Source organism: Arvicanthis niloticus, chromosome 6 (assembly GCF_011762505.2).
Source record: "Arvicanthis niloticus isolate mArvNil1 chromosome 6, mArvNil1.pat.X, whole genome shotgun sequence".
Taxonomy (NCBI): Eukaryota; Metazoa; Chordata; class Mammalia; order Rodentia; family Muridae; genus Arvicanthis; species Arvicanthis niloticus.
Window position 1 is genome coordinate 92,837,463 of NC_047663.1, and position 17,877 is coordinate 92,855,339.

Genomic DNA, 17,877 nt, shown 5'->3' on the forward strand with positions numbered 1-17,877 from the left:
GGCTAAAATGTCCTCCAGAATATTGTAGTTCCATTTGGGATCCTGGTTGGGAACCACCTGTGCCCCAACTAGGTGGGCAACATTGACTTGGTAGATTTTATCTATGTGTGCCCTAGCCTGTGCCCAGGCTCACCTGTGCTTCTTGGGGAGAAGGTTGTTAGTGGGGCTCTTACAAACATCAGGGAAGGTAAGCTTGTAAGACTGAGTAATATATTGGAATTCTTTAATTAAAATACAGGAATTAGCAGTGTGGGACCCCAATCTCTTTTCTATCTGAGAGGGTTCACTTAGTGAGAAGGGGACATGTCTGCTGACCAAGCCATACATCTCCACTGGGTTAGGCCAGCCAGGTTGGGAAGAGTGGCATAGAAGGGTCCCCAGGACTGCCGATGAGCTTATGGTGGGTGTCAGGGCGAGCTGGTGGGTGCCAGGGAGATTTGATTTGGGGGAGGGGTGTCACTAGAGAGGGAGAAAGGGAGTCAAGAGGAATCAGAGAAGAAGCTGTGAGTTGAAGCCGATAGAGGGTGGGCTCCTTAGCTGGATTGAAAGTAGCGGAGAAATCCCACGGGTCGAGCTTCGTGGCTAGGAGGAGCTGGGTTGGGGAGCAGGAGGAACAAAGAGAGGGCTTGGAGTGGAGGTAAGAGAAAGCTCGGACATAAGAAATCGCTTTCTATTTCCTTAGTTGCTCATAGTAGTTGTAAAGGTCCCAAATGATATTAGGACCTAGGGTGCCACTGGATGGCTGCTTGGGTTGGTTATCTAAGGAATGTTGAGGCCAAGTCCAATCGCCAAAGCTAATACATTTAGGGCTCTTCAGGTTGGGTGCCAGCCAGATGGAGAGGCTGCAAGTTTTCTAAGAGGCATCCCAAGGGGGAACGAGAGGGCATGGATGTCACTGTTCCCATGAATGAGAGGCAGGGGTTGAGGTGGAGAATCACAGAAGCCTGCAGTGGAGGGCTCAGGGTGGACCAAACGAGGAACAGAGAGCAACAGGAATGGGCAGGGACCATAAAAAATCGACAAGCTTACTCCAGCCAGGCTCCACCCCCATTTTCTGCAACCTTCCAATAATATCATATTATCAACCCATCATGGAAGGGGTTAATACACTGATTAGCACAGAGCTCTTGGGGTCCATTCACTTTTTTAAAACCCTCCACCCCTGAGTTTTGGGGGGAACATTTCAAATTCAAACTATAGCCATTGCTGTGGCAAATACTTTAGTAAATTAACTCATAAAGGAAAATCGCCATTTTGTGTCACATGCTCAGAGGTATCTACCATGGTGATGTGAAGTATCGTTTTGGACCTATGGTGAAGCAGAGCATCATGGTGACAAGCATTCGAGGAGGCCATGTTGCTCACCTTGTAGTGGACAGGAGGCAGAGAGATCAAGGAATGGGTCCCAATAGTCCCTCTAATATTCTCTTTAAAGGAACACCCCAATGTCCTCACTTCCTCCTTATCGCCTTTTATTTATTTGGGGGGTGTGGTGGTTTGAATAAGAATGGCCCCATAGACTCTTGCATTTGAATACTTGGTTTCTAGTTGATGGATGTATTTTGGGAAGGATGAGGAGGTATGGATTTGCTAAAGGAAGTGTGTTACCAGAATGTGGACTTTGAGGTTTTAAAAGCCCACACCATTCCTAGTAATTATTTTTTCATTCCTAGTATTTTTATCTCTCTCTGCCTGGTTGTTTTGTCTCAAGATGTGAGCTGTCAGCTACTTCTCTAGTGACCTGCCTGCCTGCCTGCCTGCCTGCCTGCCTGCCTGCCTGCCTGCCTGCCTGCCTGCTGCCTCCTGCCTCCTGCCTCCTGCCTCCTGCCTCCTGCCTCCTGCCTCCTGCCTCCTGCCTCCTGCCTCCTGCCTCCTGCCTCCTGCCTCCTGCCTCCTGCCTCCTGCCTCCTGCCTGCTGCCTGCCTGCCTGCCTGCCTGCCTGCTGCCTGCTGCCTGCTGCCTGCTGCCTGCTGCCTGCCTGCCTGCCTGCCTGCTGCCTGCTGCCTGCTGCCTGCTGCCTGCTGCCTGCTGCCTGCCTGCCTCCTGCCTCCTGCCTCCTGCCTCCTGCCTGCCTGCCGCCTGCCGCCTGCCGCCTGCTGCCTGCTGCCTGCTGCCTGCCTGCCTCCTGCTGCCTGCTGCCTGCTGCCTGCTGCCTGCTGCCTGCCTGCCTGCCTGCCTGCTGCCTGCTGCCTCCTGCCTGCCTGCCTGCTGCCTGCCTGCCTGCTGCCTGCTGCCTGCTGCCTGCTGCCTGCTGCCTGCCTGCCTGCTGCCTGCTGCCTGCTGCCTGCTGCCTGCTGCCTGCTGCCTGCTGCCTGCTGCCTGCTGCCTGCTGCCTGCTGCCTGCTGCCTGCTGCCTGCTGCCTGCCTGCCTGCCTGCCTGCCTGCTGCCTGCTGCCTGCCTGCCTGCTGCCTGCTGCCTGCTGCCTGCTGCCTGCTGCCTGCTGCCTGCTGCCTGCTGCCTGCTGCCTGCTGCCTGCCTGCCTGCCTGCCTGCCTGCCTGCTGCCTGCTGCCTGCTGCCTGCTGCCTGCTGCCTGCTGCCTGCTGCCTGCTGCCTCCTGCCTGCTGCCTGCTGCCTGCTGCCTCCTGCCTGCTGCCTCCTGCCTGCTGCCTCCTGCCTGCCTGCCTGCTGCCTGCCTGCCTGCTGCCTGCCTGCTGCCTGCCTGCCTGCTGCCTGCTGCCTGCTGCCTGCTGCCTGCCTGCCTGCCTGCCTGCCTGCCTGCCTGCTGCCTGCTGCCTGCTGCCTGCTGCCTGCTGCCTGCTGCCTGCCTGCCTGCCTGCCTGCTGCCTGCTGCCTGCTGCCTGCTGCCTGCTGCCTGCTGCCTGCTGCCTGCCTGCCTGCCTGCCTGCCTGCCTGCCTGCCTGCTGCCTGCTGCCTGCTGCCTGCTGCCTGCTGCCTGCTGCCTGCTGCCTGCTGCCTGCCTGCCTGCTGCCTGCTGCCTGCTGCCTGCTGCCTCCTGCCTGCCTGCCTGCCTGCCTGCTGCCTGCCTGCCTGCTGCCTGCTGCCTGCTGCCTGCTGCCTGCTGCCTCCTGCCTGCCTGCCTGCCTGCCTGCTGCCTGCCTGCCTGCTGCCTGCTGCCTGCTGCCTGCTGCCTGCTGCCTGCTGCCTGCTGCCTGCCTGCCTGCTGCCTGCTGCCTGCTGCCTGCTGCCTGCCTGCCTGCCTGCCTGCCTGCTGCCTGCCTGCCTGCCTGCTGCCTGCTGCCTGCCTGCCTGCTGCCTGCTGCCTGCTGCCTGCCTGCCTGCCTGCCTGCCTGCCTGCCTGCCTGCCTGCTGCCTGCCTGCCTGCCTGCTGCCTGCTGCCTGCCTGCCTGCTGCCTGCTGCCTGCTGCCTGCTGCCTGCTGCCTGCTGCCTCCTGCCTGCTGCCTCCTGCCTGCTGCCTCCTGCCTGCTGCCTCCTGCCTGCTGCCTCCTGCCTGCCTGCCTGCCTGCCTGCTGCCTCCTGCCTGCCTGCCTGCTGCCTGCTGCCTGCCTGCCTGCCTGCTGCCTGCTGCCTGCTGCCTGCTGCCTGCTGCCTGCTGCCTGCTGCCTGCTGCCTGCTGCCTGCTGCCTGCTGCCTGCTGCCTGCTGCCTGCTGCCTGCCTGCCTGCCTGCCTGCCTGCCTGCTGCCTGCTGCCTGCTGCCTGCTGCCTGCTGCCTGCTGCCTGCCTGTTTGCCTGCCTGCCTGCCTGCCTGCCTGCCTGCCTGCCTGCTGCCTGCTGCCTGCTGCCTGCCTGCCTGTTTGCCTGCCTGCCTGCCTGCCTGCCTGCCTGCCTGCTGCCTGCTGCCTGCTGCCTGCTGCCTGCTGCCTGCTGCCTGCTGCCTGCTGCCTGCTGCCTGCTGCCTGCTGCCTGCTGCCTGCTGCCTGCCTGCCTGCCTGCCTGCTGCCTGCCTGCTGCCTGCCACCATGGCTCCCACCATGATGGCCTTGAATTCTAGCCCTCCATATGCTTTCTTGTCTGAGTTGTCTTAGTTGCTATGTTTTATCACAACAACAGAAAAGTAACTAAGGAAGTTGTGGAGTGTATATGGGACACATGTGGAGGTCAAAGGGCAACTTTTTGAAGTCATCTCTCTCCTTCCACCTTGTGGTCTCTTGTGGTCTCTGGGAATAAACTCAAGTCATCAGGAAGGGTAACAAGCCTTTATCTGGAGGTTTTTTTTTTTTTTTTTTTTTTTGAGACAGGGTTTCTCTGTGTAGCCCTGGCTGTTCTGGAACTCACTCTGTAGACCAGGCTGGCCTCAAACTCAGAAATCCACCTGCCTCTGCCTCCCAAGTGCTGGGATCAAAGACGTGCGCCACCACTGCCCAGCCTGACAAGTCTTCTTGCTAAACCCTTAACTTCCTTCTACTAAGCCTGTCTTTTTTTTTTTTTTTTTAACAGATGATGCCTGCAGTGGAGCAAGGCCTTGATGGAGACAAGATGCTGCTCCTGAGCCTTCTGCAGCATTGGTGCCCATGGTTTGATGGTAACGAACCTTATTGAGATTCTGTCTGGATTTTCTGCTGGAAATTCCATTGTCACAATCAGATCTAAAAGTGTGTAAATTTTGTGGAAACCCTTAGCTACTGTTTTTCCAAGCATCTCTGTTCCCTCTGCCCTCTGGAATGCCCTAGGGACATGGTGCCAGGCCACATAATGTCATCTCAGAGTGACCCTTTGTAGGCTGTTTTCATTTCTAGCAGTTCCCACTGCTTTCCTTCAGTTTACCCCCCTTTCCTTCTGTTGTGTCTAATCTGATGTCTATCTTCACTGATACCTCTTGTCTTTTTCATCTGTGTAAGCCTGATTTCTATCATTAGTCATCTTAGCTAAAATATAGAATACTGGATAATAAGTACAGTTATATTTCTGTACTCCAGAAGTAATACTATCTATAATTGTTTTCAAAATGAAAGAGGTACAAATAACAGGAGAACAGGCCCAGCAAGCACCGTGAAATACTTGTCAGGAAAATACAAAAAGCTGTGAATAAACAGAGTCATGGATCGTGTTCAGAAACTGGCCATGCTCGGCACAGAGTTTATCAGCTCTCCCAAGGTAAGTCGATATAGCTAACGCGAGGTGAAAACTGAAGCAACACAAATGACCTAAACAGTTCTGATAACTAAGAATTGAATGAAAGGAACCCTATTACTTGATTATACCCTTTTTCTCTAAAGCTATCTTAATCAAAATAATGTGGCATTGTTTTGACACACAGAACAGTGGAACAGTCTGGATAAAGGGTCTAGAAACAGACCCACACATATATGCTCAGTTGGTTTTCTTTATAAGTAACTTTTGATGTGATGATATTGACATAAGACCAAACCATTTCTAAGTAAATAATTCGGTGACTTTATATTCACAGTGTTGTGTGATCATATAATTCCCATGCATTTACATCATCTGTAAAGAATATCTCATACTCACTAAAGTGTTATTTCCATGCCTGCAACTCATAGTTGGAGACCAGAAATCTCCTATCAATCCCCTGGACAGTGTGTGCCTTTTCTGTCCCTTCGTGCTGTGTTTGTGAGGTTCATCTGCAATGTAGGATATGTCAATAGTACAGTACCCCAGCATACTGATGTGACATCATTTGTTCTGCCTTCATCTATTGATACATTCTGGGTTGCCTCCATCTTTTAGCTATTATGTGTAATGTTTATACAACCGAGCCTGTGGGAGTGTTTCCTTGAGTGCCTGTTTATCCTTTTTGCTACCTGTAACAATTTCCTATGAAGAACTGCTGAGCTATTTTATAGTCTCCCAGCAATGCATGAGAGTTCTGATTTCTCCGTATTCCCGGTAATCAGTTTTCTTATTTTGTGTTATTTCTTATAGCATTTAATTCTGGCATCCAGTTTTACTTCCCCATTTCTAATGATGTTGAACATCTTTCCAGAACTTGTTACCTGTTTCTCTGATTTCAAAGAAATTTCTATCTAAATCATTTACCCATTTTTTTTTTATTTTTATTTTATGTTTATTAGTGGTTTTCCTACATGTATGTCTGTGAACCACTTACAGGCCTAGTGTTCTTAGAGGCCAGAAATGAGCCTTAGTCCCTAGTATTGGAGTTACCGATGGTTATGAGCTGCTATGTGGGTGCTGGAAACTAAACCTGGATCCCCTGCAAGTGCAGCAAGCACACATAACCATTGTCTCTCCAACTCCTGCTTTGATTACAAACAAAACCTGTTGTACTCCAGGGTAGCCTTGGAATCACTACATAGCTGTCTTGGTTAAGGTTTTACTGCTGTGAACAGATACCATGACCAAGGCATGTCTTATAAAAGACAACATTTATTTTATGTATATGAGTACACTGTAGCTGTCTTCAGACACACCAGAAGAGGGCATCAGATCCCATTACAGATGGTTGTGAACCACCATGTGGTTGCTGGGAATTGAACTCAGAACCTCTGGAAGAGCAGTCAGTGCTCTTAACCACTGAGACATCTCTCTAGCCCCAAAGGATAACATTTAACATTTAACTGAGGCTGGTTTACAGGTTCAGAGGTTCAGAGGCTAATTGTCAAGTTGACAATTAACATTGACCACCACAATCTTCTGAGGTGGCTCTGGGTAATGGCACCTGCTGCCCAGCCTGGCTGACCTGAGTTCACTCCCTGGAACCCACATGGTAGAAGGTGAGAACTAACTTCCTTGAGTTGTCCTTTGACCTCCACACATGCAACATTGTACACAGACCACCCCCCTCCCTCCCCAGTAAATAAATAATAAAATGTAAAAGAAAAGATCAGGGCTGGGGAGATGGCTCAGCAGTTAAGAGCGTTTGCTGTTCTTCCAGGGGACCTGAGTTGGTTCCCAGAATCTACATCGGTGTTTCACAAGCCCTTAACTCCAACTCTGGGGATCTGATATCCTCTCCTCTGTGACTCTGTGGGTGGGAACCTGCACTCACATGGGCACACAGTGCACATAAAATCTTATGTACATACAAAATTTTTAAGAGGAAAATCTTCGCCATTACAATAGTGTAAATGTCTTAAAAAAAAAAAAAAAAGAAAGAAATGGTGTTGCAAGAGGTGTTCAAGGGTAAGAAGACACAGTGCCCTTATGATAAATAGCAACACTTACAGACACAAAACATTGTACGTTTTACACAAGTCCATATGCATTTGAATGCTGAGACACCAAACACATTCCATGGAGTCGGTACCTAAGAAGGCGGGCAGAAGAATGAGAGTAGGAATTGGGAAGAAGGTTGAAAAAGCAAATGACATACTCAGTGACTAATAGAAGCCCCTTCTTGAGGAGAACGTTGGCAGCATGCACGAGATTCTGTACAAATGTCATATTTTTTAAATTCCCTGATGATGGGCATAGACACTTGCCAATTTCTTATCCATATGGATTTCAGAATCAAGCAGACCTCATTTTTTTTCCAACAGAATCTCACTATGAAGCCCAGGCTGACCTTAATCTCCCATTCTTCTGCCTCAGCCTCCTGGGTTCTGGGATTATAATGTGAACCTCCGATGTATGTGTGTGTGCATGTAGAGTATGTACGTGTGTTCATGTGTGCTTGCAGGTACATGCATATACAAGTGTGGTGGGGCAGAAGTTGACATCAGGTATCTTCCTTGATTGACCTTCACCTTGGCTTTTGAGACAGGGTCTCTCACTAAATCTGGCACTCACTGACTGAATGGCCAGACTGGTTGTATTGTGCCCTAGGGATCTCTGTCTCTGCAACCCTTTGCCCCAGGTTATAGCTGAGTGTGACCACACTTTGATTTTTTTTTTTAATTTAAAACTTAGCTATTATTTTAGTTTTGAGATAAGCACTCTCGGTAGCCCTGGCTGTCCTGGAATTTGACACCAGGCTAGCCTCATTTTATCTGTATGAGTGTTTGTCTGCATGTATATACATGTACCACATGTGTGTCTGGCATCCATAAAGTCTAGAAGGAGGCATCAGATCTCTTGGAACTGGAGTTACAGGTGGTAGTGAGCCACAGTGTAGGTGCTGAGAACTGAGCCTCAGTTTTCTGCAAGAACAAGTGCTCTTAACTGCTGAACTATGTCTCCAGTCTCTACACTTGGCTTTTGATACAGTAATGGAGATATGAACTCAGGCCCTCATGCTTGCATGGCTGGCACTTTCCAAATAAACCAAATCTCCAGCCCTATAGACCTTCATTTAATAATTCTATCACTAGCCATCTGCCATTAAACGGGTTACAGAAAACCTCCCAGATTTAGTTCCTCTTTTGTACGAAAAGTGGAATGGTGCTTATCTGGTGATGTTTGACACTGGATGCTGACAGATGCTGCTTAGGATTCTGAGATGATACAGTCTGCCCACAGGACAGTGATCCCACTGGGCAGGGTCAGGCTAACCCTGCCTTGGCTATAACCCCTCCACTGCACACTTTTAACATTTTTCCCCTCTAGTGTTGAGAATTGAACACAAGACTTTCCTCAGTCCCATGTCCTTAACTTGAATGAATGAGGTTCTTCAACTGTTTCTGAAGTAATTCAATTTCTAAGACATCTAATGACTTAACCATGTTCCCAGTTACATCCCAAATGTTGCTATAGTGGTGGTTGTAAGTTATCACTTTTCCATAACACAATATAAGTGGGCAATAAAGTCTCAGACCAAATCTCAGAAGCATACTTTACATATAGGAAAGCTGGTTGGTACCTGCTTAAAAAGGCCTTCACTGGGCAGCAACAACAGCCAAGACACAAAACTACCTTATTCCTTATTTGTTTCTCTACCAGTGGGGTTGGGCATCTGTCTCCCTAAGAAATAGCATGAAGGAAAAAAAAAAAAGAAAATCAAATCATATGTAATCACTAATTATTCATGGGACACAATTACTCTTCTTTCAAGTTCAATTAGTTCTCTGTGTTTGGGGAGACAGGTCAGATGGAAGAGTAAGCTGGATCTTCAGGGACACCTCTTTCCTGTATTCTGGTCACACAGGCCCTATGTGCTAATTGCCTGGGCTGGGGGTTGATATGGATAAGAGGGGACTGAGGTACCCAGCCTCTTGGGTCTTTTGGTATCAGCCCCATGAGTCAGGCCTCTGGGTGGCAGATGCCGGCTGCTCAAAGGTCAAAAGTGTCAGTTTAAAAGCTAATGGCTCAGTCAGTGTAGGAGCACAGTGGACAACCACATAGTGCTCTGGACTCACACTCTGGTCCTCTCCATCCGCTGAGCACAAGGCAGAAGAATGGGGAATCCTGAAATCACAGGTATAGTTCTGCATAAAATCCCTTGGTGTTTATTACTGGAGAATCCAGAGTATAAGAGGCAAAGAGAGACAAAAAAGAAGGAAGAAAGAAAGAAAGAAAGAAAGAAAGAAAGAAAGAAAGAAAGAAAGAAAGAGACAGACAGAGAGAGAGAGAGAGAGAGAAAGAGAGGAAGGAAGGAAGAAAGGAAGGAAGGAAGGAAGGAAGGAAGGAAGGAAGGAAGGGTAGAGCAGGGTCTGGAAGAAGAGAGAAAGCAAAAGAGTTAAAGGCTTTCAGGCTTCTTCATAGGCTGTTTTGCACTCCTTTAGGAAGAAGGCCAGAGTTGTAGAAGTCTGTATCCATCAACAAAAAGGAGGAGAGATAAGAAGGAAAAACATTTGAACTAACAAGAGAAATTTAACATGGCACTGTTCAAAACCCTTTAGCAAAAATCATCTGTAGACAACTAGGAAATTCTTAACCTAGGAAAGAAATTGAAAAAAAAATAGCTATATAAAAAAAAAAACAGTAGTCATCAAAGGCCCCTTTGACTGTAAAAAGCCTACCCCAGTTATGGAGCAAAGACTCAGGCAGCAAGGACTCAAAGGTTAAATACAGCATCTCCTGGCAGGCCTGTGGCTGAGCAAAGAAAATTTCTGCTGTGTTATCAACTGAAACCTCAGAAAGTCACAACCTCTTTTAATTTTCGGACAATTGTTTTGTTTTTATAAAATCAGACAGGACCCTCTGAAGGTGGAAATGCTAAACCCACAACAGACTCATTCACGGAACAATCCTCGTGGTTTTTTCTCTTTGGGGACACTCTTTGAAAACTGCTTAAGTTTATTTAGCCTAAAGACCTGTTTTCTGAGAAAGCAGGGCTTATCCTGCTGTCTGCGTCCTGCGTTGGCTGAATGTTTCTACTTATCTGATCCACTACCGCTTTTATTAAAAAAAAAAAAAAAAAAAAAAAAAAAAAAAAAAAAAAGTGTTCCTTAGAACTTCATGGGCCCTTCAACTATGATTTTTAAAACTTTATATATATAGATGTTTTGCCTGCATGTAAGTATGTATACCACATGCATGCCTGGTGTCTGCAGAGACCAGAAAAAGGGAACTAGATCCTATGGAAGAGTTAGAGATGGTTGTGAGCCATTATGTAGGCACAGGGAATTGAACCCAGGTCCTTAGGAATATCAGTCAGTTCTCTCAACTTCTGAGCCATCTCTCCAGCCCCTTCCTTCCTTTCTTTCTTTGAAGGAGTACATTCTACCGTGCCCACACATAAGTCAGAGGGTAATGTGTGGACATAGGTTCTCTTTCTACCACATGGGTCTTAGGGATCAAACTCAGGTCATCCAGGTCAGCAGCCAGCATCGCTACCCACTGAGCCGAGGATTTATCAACAGTGGAATAAGAATACACATTTGAATGAAGCTTGACTAATCTCCCCCTTCAATCAGGCTGCCTCCCTAACTACCCATTGTAGCCATTGCTGCCTAAATGTAAATAACTGAACTGGGAGTGTTGCTTGGGAAGACTCATTTCTATGAGTTTGCTATTAATAACAAACATTTTTTTCTCTTATTGGTTTTAGCCTGTGGGTCTCTTTTAGGACCCACACTTTCCCTACTCTGAGATTTAAGGAAGAAAATTCATGTTTACTCTGTTTAAATGCCTTAAATCTTTTTATAGAGAGAGTGACGTATAAAATTTGAGGCCAGGACGGCTCTGTGTATGGCTGAGGCATCTGGAAGGGTCTAGAGCAGGCAGAAAAAGTAGCAGACTAAACATGACCAGCAAAATGGACCAGGCCATGAGAGACGATAGGGAGACAGGAAGCGAGGAAGAGGAGAGAGGGCCAAGACTGAGAGGCAAGAGGACAAAGAGACCAAGCGTATGGCCAAAATGGCAGGGTTACATAGGAATGAGAAGCTGGAGGAAGGGAAGGAAGCCCAGGAGCTGGAGAGCTAAGGGTAGGGGCGGCTGAGAGGAGCTGAGAGGAGACACAGGCACTGAGGGAGTCTGGAGGCAGGCCAGCAAATGCTTTGTATGCTAATAGGCAACCCAATTAGCCATTTCTCCAGGTCTCCTTTGGACCTGCAGTCTAATGCAGACTTTGTCTCTTCTAGAAAAAGATTTTATTTGGTTTGGTGAATCTTACCTGCCTGTCTACAATAGTAGTAATGTATTTTTGAAAGACATATGTTTATTCTGACCAATTAGAAATAATATTAATTTAAACTATTTTATTCAAAATAGTCAGGTACAAGTAAGCTCTTTGGAAACATCACCATCATCCATTTCTTTTTTAATTATTTTTTTTTCATTTTTTGAATAAATAAAAATAAGACATACTTTAAAACTCTAGCAGTCCTAGGAGTACGGAATTCAGTTGGTTGGTTGGTTGGTTGCCTTTGTTTTTTTTCCTTTCCGATACAGGATCTCTGTAGCCTAGTCTGATCTTGACCTTGAACTCTTGACACTCCTGCCTCCACCTCCCAAGTACTAGAATTATAGACATTTGCCACCAGGTCTGCCTAGGGGTGTTGTTTGGTTGGTTGTTTTTTAAATTATTTTTAACGATTCCATTATCTTCTTGCTCAGGATAACGTCAGTGCAATACTTAGACTTTAATGCTAGTCACCCACACTCATGAAGTGGCAGCAGACCAGCAATTACCTCTGCGTAGGAGAAAACCAAGCCCGAACCTCAGACTTCAGGCAGCTAGTCCACAAGTGGGCAAAAGAATGTTGTGCCGGTTAGGGAAAGAAATAGGCAAGAACCTAGGGAAGGAGGGAAAGGGAAAAAACACAAGGTCTCATGCTGTCCCTCCTGGCTCCTTGCCATGCTGGGGATTGAACCCAGCACTTCAGGCAGTTTACGCAAGTACTCTACCACTGAGCTACACTCCTAGCGCCCGGAGTCTTCTGGAGAAGCAAATCTCTGGAGTAGCTTCTCCATTCTAACAACGGCCTTTCATTCTTCCTTCTGCTGTTTACCCCGAGGCTGAAACTGCTCGGTTAGGAGCAGAGGAGAGGTAGGACACATCTGAGCAGCCTCAGTCCTCTGGCCTTCCACGGACTGAGAAGCTGAGCAACGGCAGAGAACAGGTTTTCTTGCAGAAAATCGAGGTTCAGTTCTCAGCACCTACACTGTGGCTCACTAGCATCTGTAACTCCAGTTGCCTGCTCATCTCCCGCTGAACACACTTTAATCAAGAAGGATAGAAAAGAACGCATCAAAGAGGACTTCCAAGAAGACAGTCAGGGTAACTGAGACCCTCAGTTCACTTAGAAGCAAAGGTGACGCGATCCTTCCCCCGTATGTTACATGAACATGCAGATGACCTGGGAGCTGTTCCGACATCCTCTCATCCCTGATTCAGTAGGACTCCTCTGCTTACTGCAAAAGCAGTTTCTAAAAATTTCCTTCCCTGAGGCTGGAGAAATAGCTCAGTTAGTAAAGTGCTTGCCCTACAAGCACAGGGACCTGAGTTCAAGCCCCAGTGTATATAGTCACAGGTGCTTATATACCGGAAGTCAGCTCCAGCAGGGCACAGGTCCCAAAGAGAAGGTGCTGAGTCGGAGGGAAGGAGACTGACAGAATCTGAGGGTGAATCGATAGTTCATGTGTTTATTGAAAAAAAGGCTACACCTTTTATACTCTGAGGTTGCATAGTAGCTTAATCGTAGGTAATGTTGCAATCAGGCTTAGGAATTTTTTTTTTTTTTTTTTTTTTTGGTTTTTCGAGACAGGGTTTCTCTGTGTAGCCCTGGCTGTCCTGGAACTCACTCTGTAGACCAGGCTGGCCTCGAACTCAGAAATCCGCCTGCCTCTGCCTCCCAAGTGCTGGGATTAAAGGCGTGCGCCGCCGCCACCACCACCCGGCCTTAGGAATTTCAAGAGAGGTATAATTTCTTCATAGATTGTTAACCCATTTTGGCCTTATTTTTCAACATCCAGAATGAAAGAATCAACTTTATTACACAATTTTTCTCTGAAGCAAAAGCAGTAAGTTTAATAGGCATCTAGTTCCTTATTATTTTTTTAAGGTTCAGTAACCCTACCAGGTACCCGTTTACCTGTCCTCTTGCACGTTCCCGGCCTTTGTGGTCAGGAGTGTCAGACATTAAGTTCTGAGAAACAAACTCATAAAAGCAATTTCCAATCCTCGAGGGGGGCGATACAGGTTTGCACCCTGTAGCACAAGCATTGATCCATTTCCTAGTTGTGCTCCCATGTGCCTGAGTCTTCCAATATGGCCTGTTCTCCTCATACACTCCCCCAGGGAAGGTCCTGACATCTTACTCTTTTTCCACTGTGCCCAACCATCCTAATTCCTTCAGTGTAAGCTCCTGTATATGGCAGAGGAAAATCAAGCCAGCCTAACTTAAGAGAATCTGCCCCTCGTGGGGCGCACCAGATCTTGCCATTCATCCTGCAAGTCTCATACCCAGGAAATCAATCGTGGGCACTGTTCTGTACTTATTAACTGATCTCTTGTCCTCAACTGTCAAGTCCTCAAACTCTGGGTCTGGGCCCATTGTTTCTCTTTATTGTGTGCTTTCATCCTTGGGATTAGGTGTACCCAAGAGTAAGCCGCAAGTCTCAGAAAATACGGTAGTGTGACTGAGAAGAAATAACACCCAAGGCTGTCCTCTGGCCGCCAGACACACGCATGCATGCACCTGCATGTACACTCATATGCATAAAATCCTCTTGGACTCCTGGGTGGATTCTAGCATCAGGATTACCAACATTTTGCTATATGTTGATTAAAAAGGACAGCTTCAATCTTTAGTCAAGCGGCCCTTAACAGTTGCAATAAAATCCCCTAAGCTCAACTGCACACTTCCCTTAAATAATGTCTCTTCTGATTGGGCCAGTAGCTGAAGTTCCTGTGGAACAGACAAGCCACAGTTCAGAGAAACGACAGAATTCTCTCCCATCTGTTGGTTTCCAGATGACCCATGGATTATTTCTGTTTTCTGTTTAGGTCCATTTACTTAGTAGGCAAAAGAAAAGACCTTGGTTTTCTTATCTTTAGAAATAGCAGTCTGTGAGGAGGATTTGCCTGTGAAGAAAGAATTGTAAAGTGTTAATGTAGCAAGAAAACTAACAAGCTACATTATTATGTTCTAAATATTAACAACTTACTAAAAACTTGTTGTTAATTTTCCCTCTTGTTTTTGTGAAACAGAGTATTATGCTGTAGCTAGCCCAGTCTGGGTTTGAACTTGTGACTCTTCTGGAGAGATAGTTCAACTGGTAAACTGCTTGTCACACAAGCCTGAGGACCTGGGCTCAATCCCCAGCACCTAAATAAAAAGCCAGCTGTGGTGGTGTGAAGAAGTTAGATGTGACAGTACTGTAATCACAGGACTGGGCAGGGGGAGACAGGTGGCTCCCTGAGGCTGATGGCCGGCCAGCCTGACCTAATCAACAAGCCCCAGGTCACCATAAGAGACCCTGACCAAAAAAAAAAAAAGCAGAGAGTACCACTTCTGAGGAATAACACACACCTAAGGTTGACTTCTATACACACACACACACACACACACACACACACTGCCCAAGGAGATGTTAATTAGCCTGTTATTGACAGGAGTGTGTTTGTTTGCTGCTTTGAGATGTTAAGAATGATTCCTTGGTTTAGCAGTAAATACAGTAGACTTAAAAATACCAGGTAATTCCCCTTACTATGGACATATATAAACTGATTTAACTTCCTTACAGAAAACCCACTTTTCTATTTCACACGTTTTACTTAAGCTTTTTGGGGCGTGGGCTTTATTTGTTCTGCATTCACCCTCTTCTTCATTGACAAATTCACGCTTTTGTGTAGGGTGAATATTCAGTCTTCTCATTCGTTTTTAAAGATTATGTTTGTGTGTGTGTGTGTGTGTGTGTGTGTGTTACCTTTGTGTATATGTGTACACCACATGTATGCAGTGCCCATGGAGGGCATAAGAAAGCATCAGATCCACTGGAATTTGAGTTACAGACAGTTGTGAGCCTCCAGGTGGTCGCTGGGAACTGAACCCTGGTCCTCTGGAAAAGCAACCAATGCTCTCAATGGCTGAGCCTCTCTCCGGCTGCCTACTGTCTCATTGTTCTGTGATTCCATAGACACAACATGATGATCTCACCAGACCAGGAGTTTTAATTTGAGAAGAGAGAACTGGCAAAGACAGAGAAAAGGAATTTCTTTGAAGACTGTATGTTTTCATGGGTACAGTGGCTCATTCCTTTAATCTCTCAATACTCAGAAGACAGAGCAGGTGAGACCCTGAGTTAAGGCTGGCTTGGTCTACACAGCAGCTTCCAGTCTGGCTAGGGCTGTATAATGACAGCCTGTCAAAAAAAGGGGGGGGGGGCTTTATTTTAAATCATGTATACAGGAATTTTGGGTGGTATGTTCACATACGTGCAGTTTCTAGAGTGTGTGTGTCATATCCCCTGGAACTGGACTTATGAGCTGTTGCAAGATAAGGACGCTGAGAACCAACATTGGGTTCTCCGCGCTCTTCACTGCTAGCCGTCTTTCCAGCCTGAGGAAGGAATTTATCAGTAACTTCTGGGGAGATTTTCCAAATTCAGTGTGTGTTTCCCCCTTCTCAGAGCACAGGAAAACTTGGGCGAGGAAACTGATGTTTTGAGAAGGTCTGTATCTGCTCTAATCTGCTAGCTCCCCTCTGACCTGCCGACCTAACTGTTGTCAGTCTTCACAAGACACTCCCTTCATCTCTGTGCTAGGTCTCCTTTGACATCCCAGCTCAACTGACAACCAGGGATTGCATGACAGCTTGTGGCCAGAAAAGGTGGATTGGTCTTTAACTGCGGGGCCTGAAGAACATTCTGGATGCAGGTTTAGCAGTAGCTGCCTCTTCCCTTGCCTGCCCCGGAGTTTTCCAGAGCAGACTTCAGTGGCTGAGGGAGCTGGAGATGGAGGCGGACAGCAACAGCTCCTCTGGGAGCTTCATTCTGATGGGTGTCTCTGACCATCCCCAGATGGAGATCGTCTTCTTCGTTGTCATCCTTGCCTCTTACTTGTTGACGCTGGTTGGGAACTTCACCATCATCCTGCTTTCCCGCCTTGACGTGCGGCTCCACACCCCTATGTACTTCTTCCTCAGCAACCTCTCTTCCCTGGACCTTGCCTTTACTACCAGTTCAGTCCCTCAAATGCTGAAAAATTTATGGGGACCAGACAAGACAATCAGCTATGGAGGGTGTGTAACTCAACTGTATGTTTTCCTCTGGTTGGGGGCAACCGAGTGCATACTGCTCGTGGTGATGGCGTTTGATCGGTATGTGGCAGTTTGCCGGCCCCTGCACTACATGACCATCATGAATCCTCGGCTTTGCTGGGTGCTGGCTGCTGTTAGCTGGTTGGGTGGCTTAAGCAACTCCGTGATTCAGTCAACATTCACTCTGCAGCTCCCATTTTGTGGACACCGGAAGGTGGACAACTTCCTGTGTGAGGTACCCGCCATGATTAAATTGGCCTGTGGAGACACAAGTCTCAATGAGGCTGTGCTCAATGGTGTTTGTACCTTCTTCACTGTGGTCCCAGTGAGCATCATCCTGGTCTCTTACTGCCTCATTGCTCAGGCAGTGCTGAAGATCCACTCTGTGGAGGGACGCAGGAAGGCCTTCAATACTTGCGTCTCCCACTTGGTGGTAGTGTTTCTCTTCTATGGCTCTGCTATCTACGGGTATCTGCTTCCAGCGAAAAGCAGTAATCAGAACCAAGGAAAATTCATTTCTCTTTTTTACTCTGTGGTCACACCCATGGTGAATCCGCTCATCTATACTCTAAGGAACAAGGAAGTGAAGGGGGCCCTGGGAAGATTGCTGGGGAAAGGAAGAGAAGCTGGCTGAGGAAAGCACAGTCTTCTTCATTACTTACCACCTCTCCGCCTCGCATTCTGTTTTCTTATGAGAAGTTCGATCCTCAGTAAAGCCAAGGCATGTTGTTCCTGACAATACTACACATTTGGAAGATGGTTAGTGTTACTTGAAACTTTCTTTCTTTATTTTCCAGAAGTACTACTGTAAGCCAAGATAAGAGGGCAGATGTGTATCGTTGTAGGTCCAGAGATCATTAACCCAACAGAGATCCATCTCGCTGTCGCTGACTCTGATATCCATGTTACCTATTATGACATAATTGTGTTGGTTTTTTTACTTTCTAAGAAAAGAAACGTGAAGTTTTTTGCATAATTTTCCTATAATTCCATGAATTCATGCCATGCGTTATCAACTTCAGATGAAAATAGAATTCATCTTGGTATCTTAACCATCCATCATCGTGGTCCAGTTCTGTCTCTTCTCAACACTACAGGCTAACTATTCATGTTCCCACCTCCCTCTCACCTGAGTACCCTTTTCTGTATGTCTGCATCCAGATGTACCTTCTATCCAAATGAGATAATAAATAAGAAAAGTTAGGCAAGGCCATTAGCCTTTCAATGCTATCCCAAAACATCTGGCTTTATTTAAATCATTGCAGCTAACAGCCAGAGCTATCAGGCCTGCTGTCAGCCAGTGGATTTAAAATAAATCTTTTAAAAGATTTATTTATTCATTTTATGTATATGAGTACACTGCAGCTGTCTTCAGACACACCAGAAGAGGGCATCGGATCCCATTACAGATGGTTGTGAGCCACCATGTGGTTGCTGGGAATTGAACTCAGG

At 47.1% G+C, this 17,877-nt stretch overlaps 1 protein-coding gene across 2 annotated transcripts; it reads left to right on the top strand.

Moving 5' to 3' along the window:
• The first annotated feature begins 8,988 nt into the window (after positions 1-8,988).
• On the top strand, positions 8,989-17,628 carry Or2c1 (olfactory receptor family 2 subfamily C member 1). 2 transcript variants are annotated; one of them, XM_076937292.1, is made up of 3 exons: positions 8,989-9,196; positions 15,305-15,456; positions 15,932-17,628. In XM_076937292.1, the coding sequence occupies exon 3, from the start codon at positions 16,121-16,123 to the stop codon at positions 17,057-17,059; it is 939 nt and encodes a 312-aa protein (XP_076793407.1). In that variant the 5' UTR covers positions 8,989-9,196; positions 15,305-15,456; positions 15,932-16,120; the 3' UTR covers positions 17,060-17,628. The 2 variants fall into 2 exon arrangements, with proteins under 2 accessions (XP_076793407.1, XP_034361031.1); XM_034505140.2 differs by lacking the exon at positions 15,305-15,456.
• The last annotated feature ends 249 nt before the right edge of the window (positions 17,629-17,877 follow it).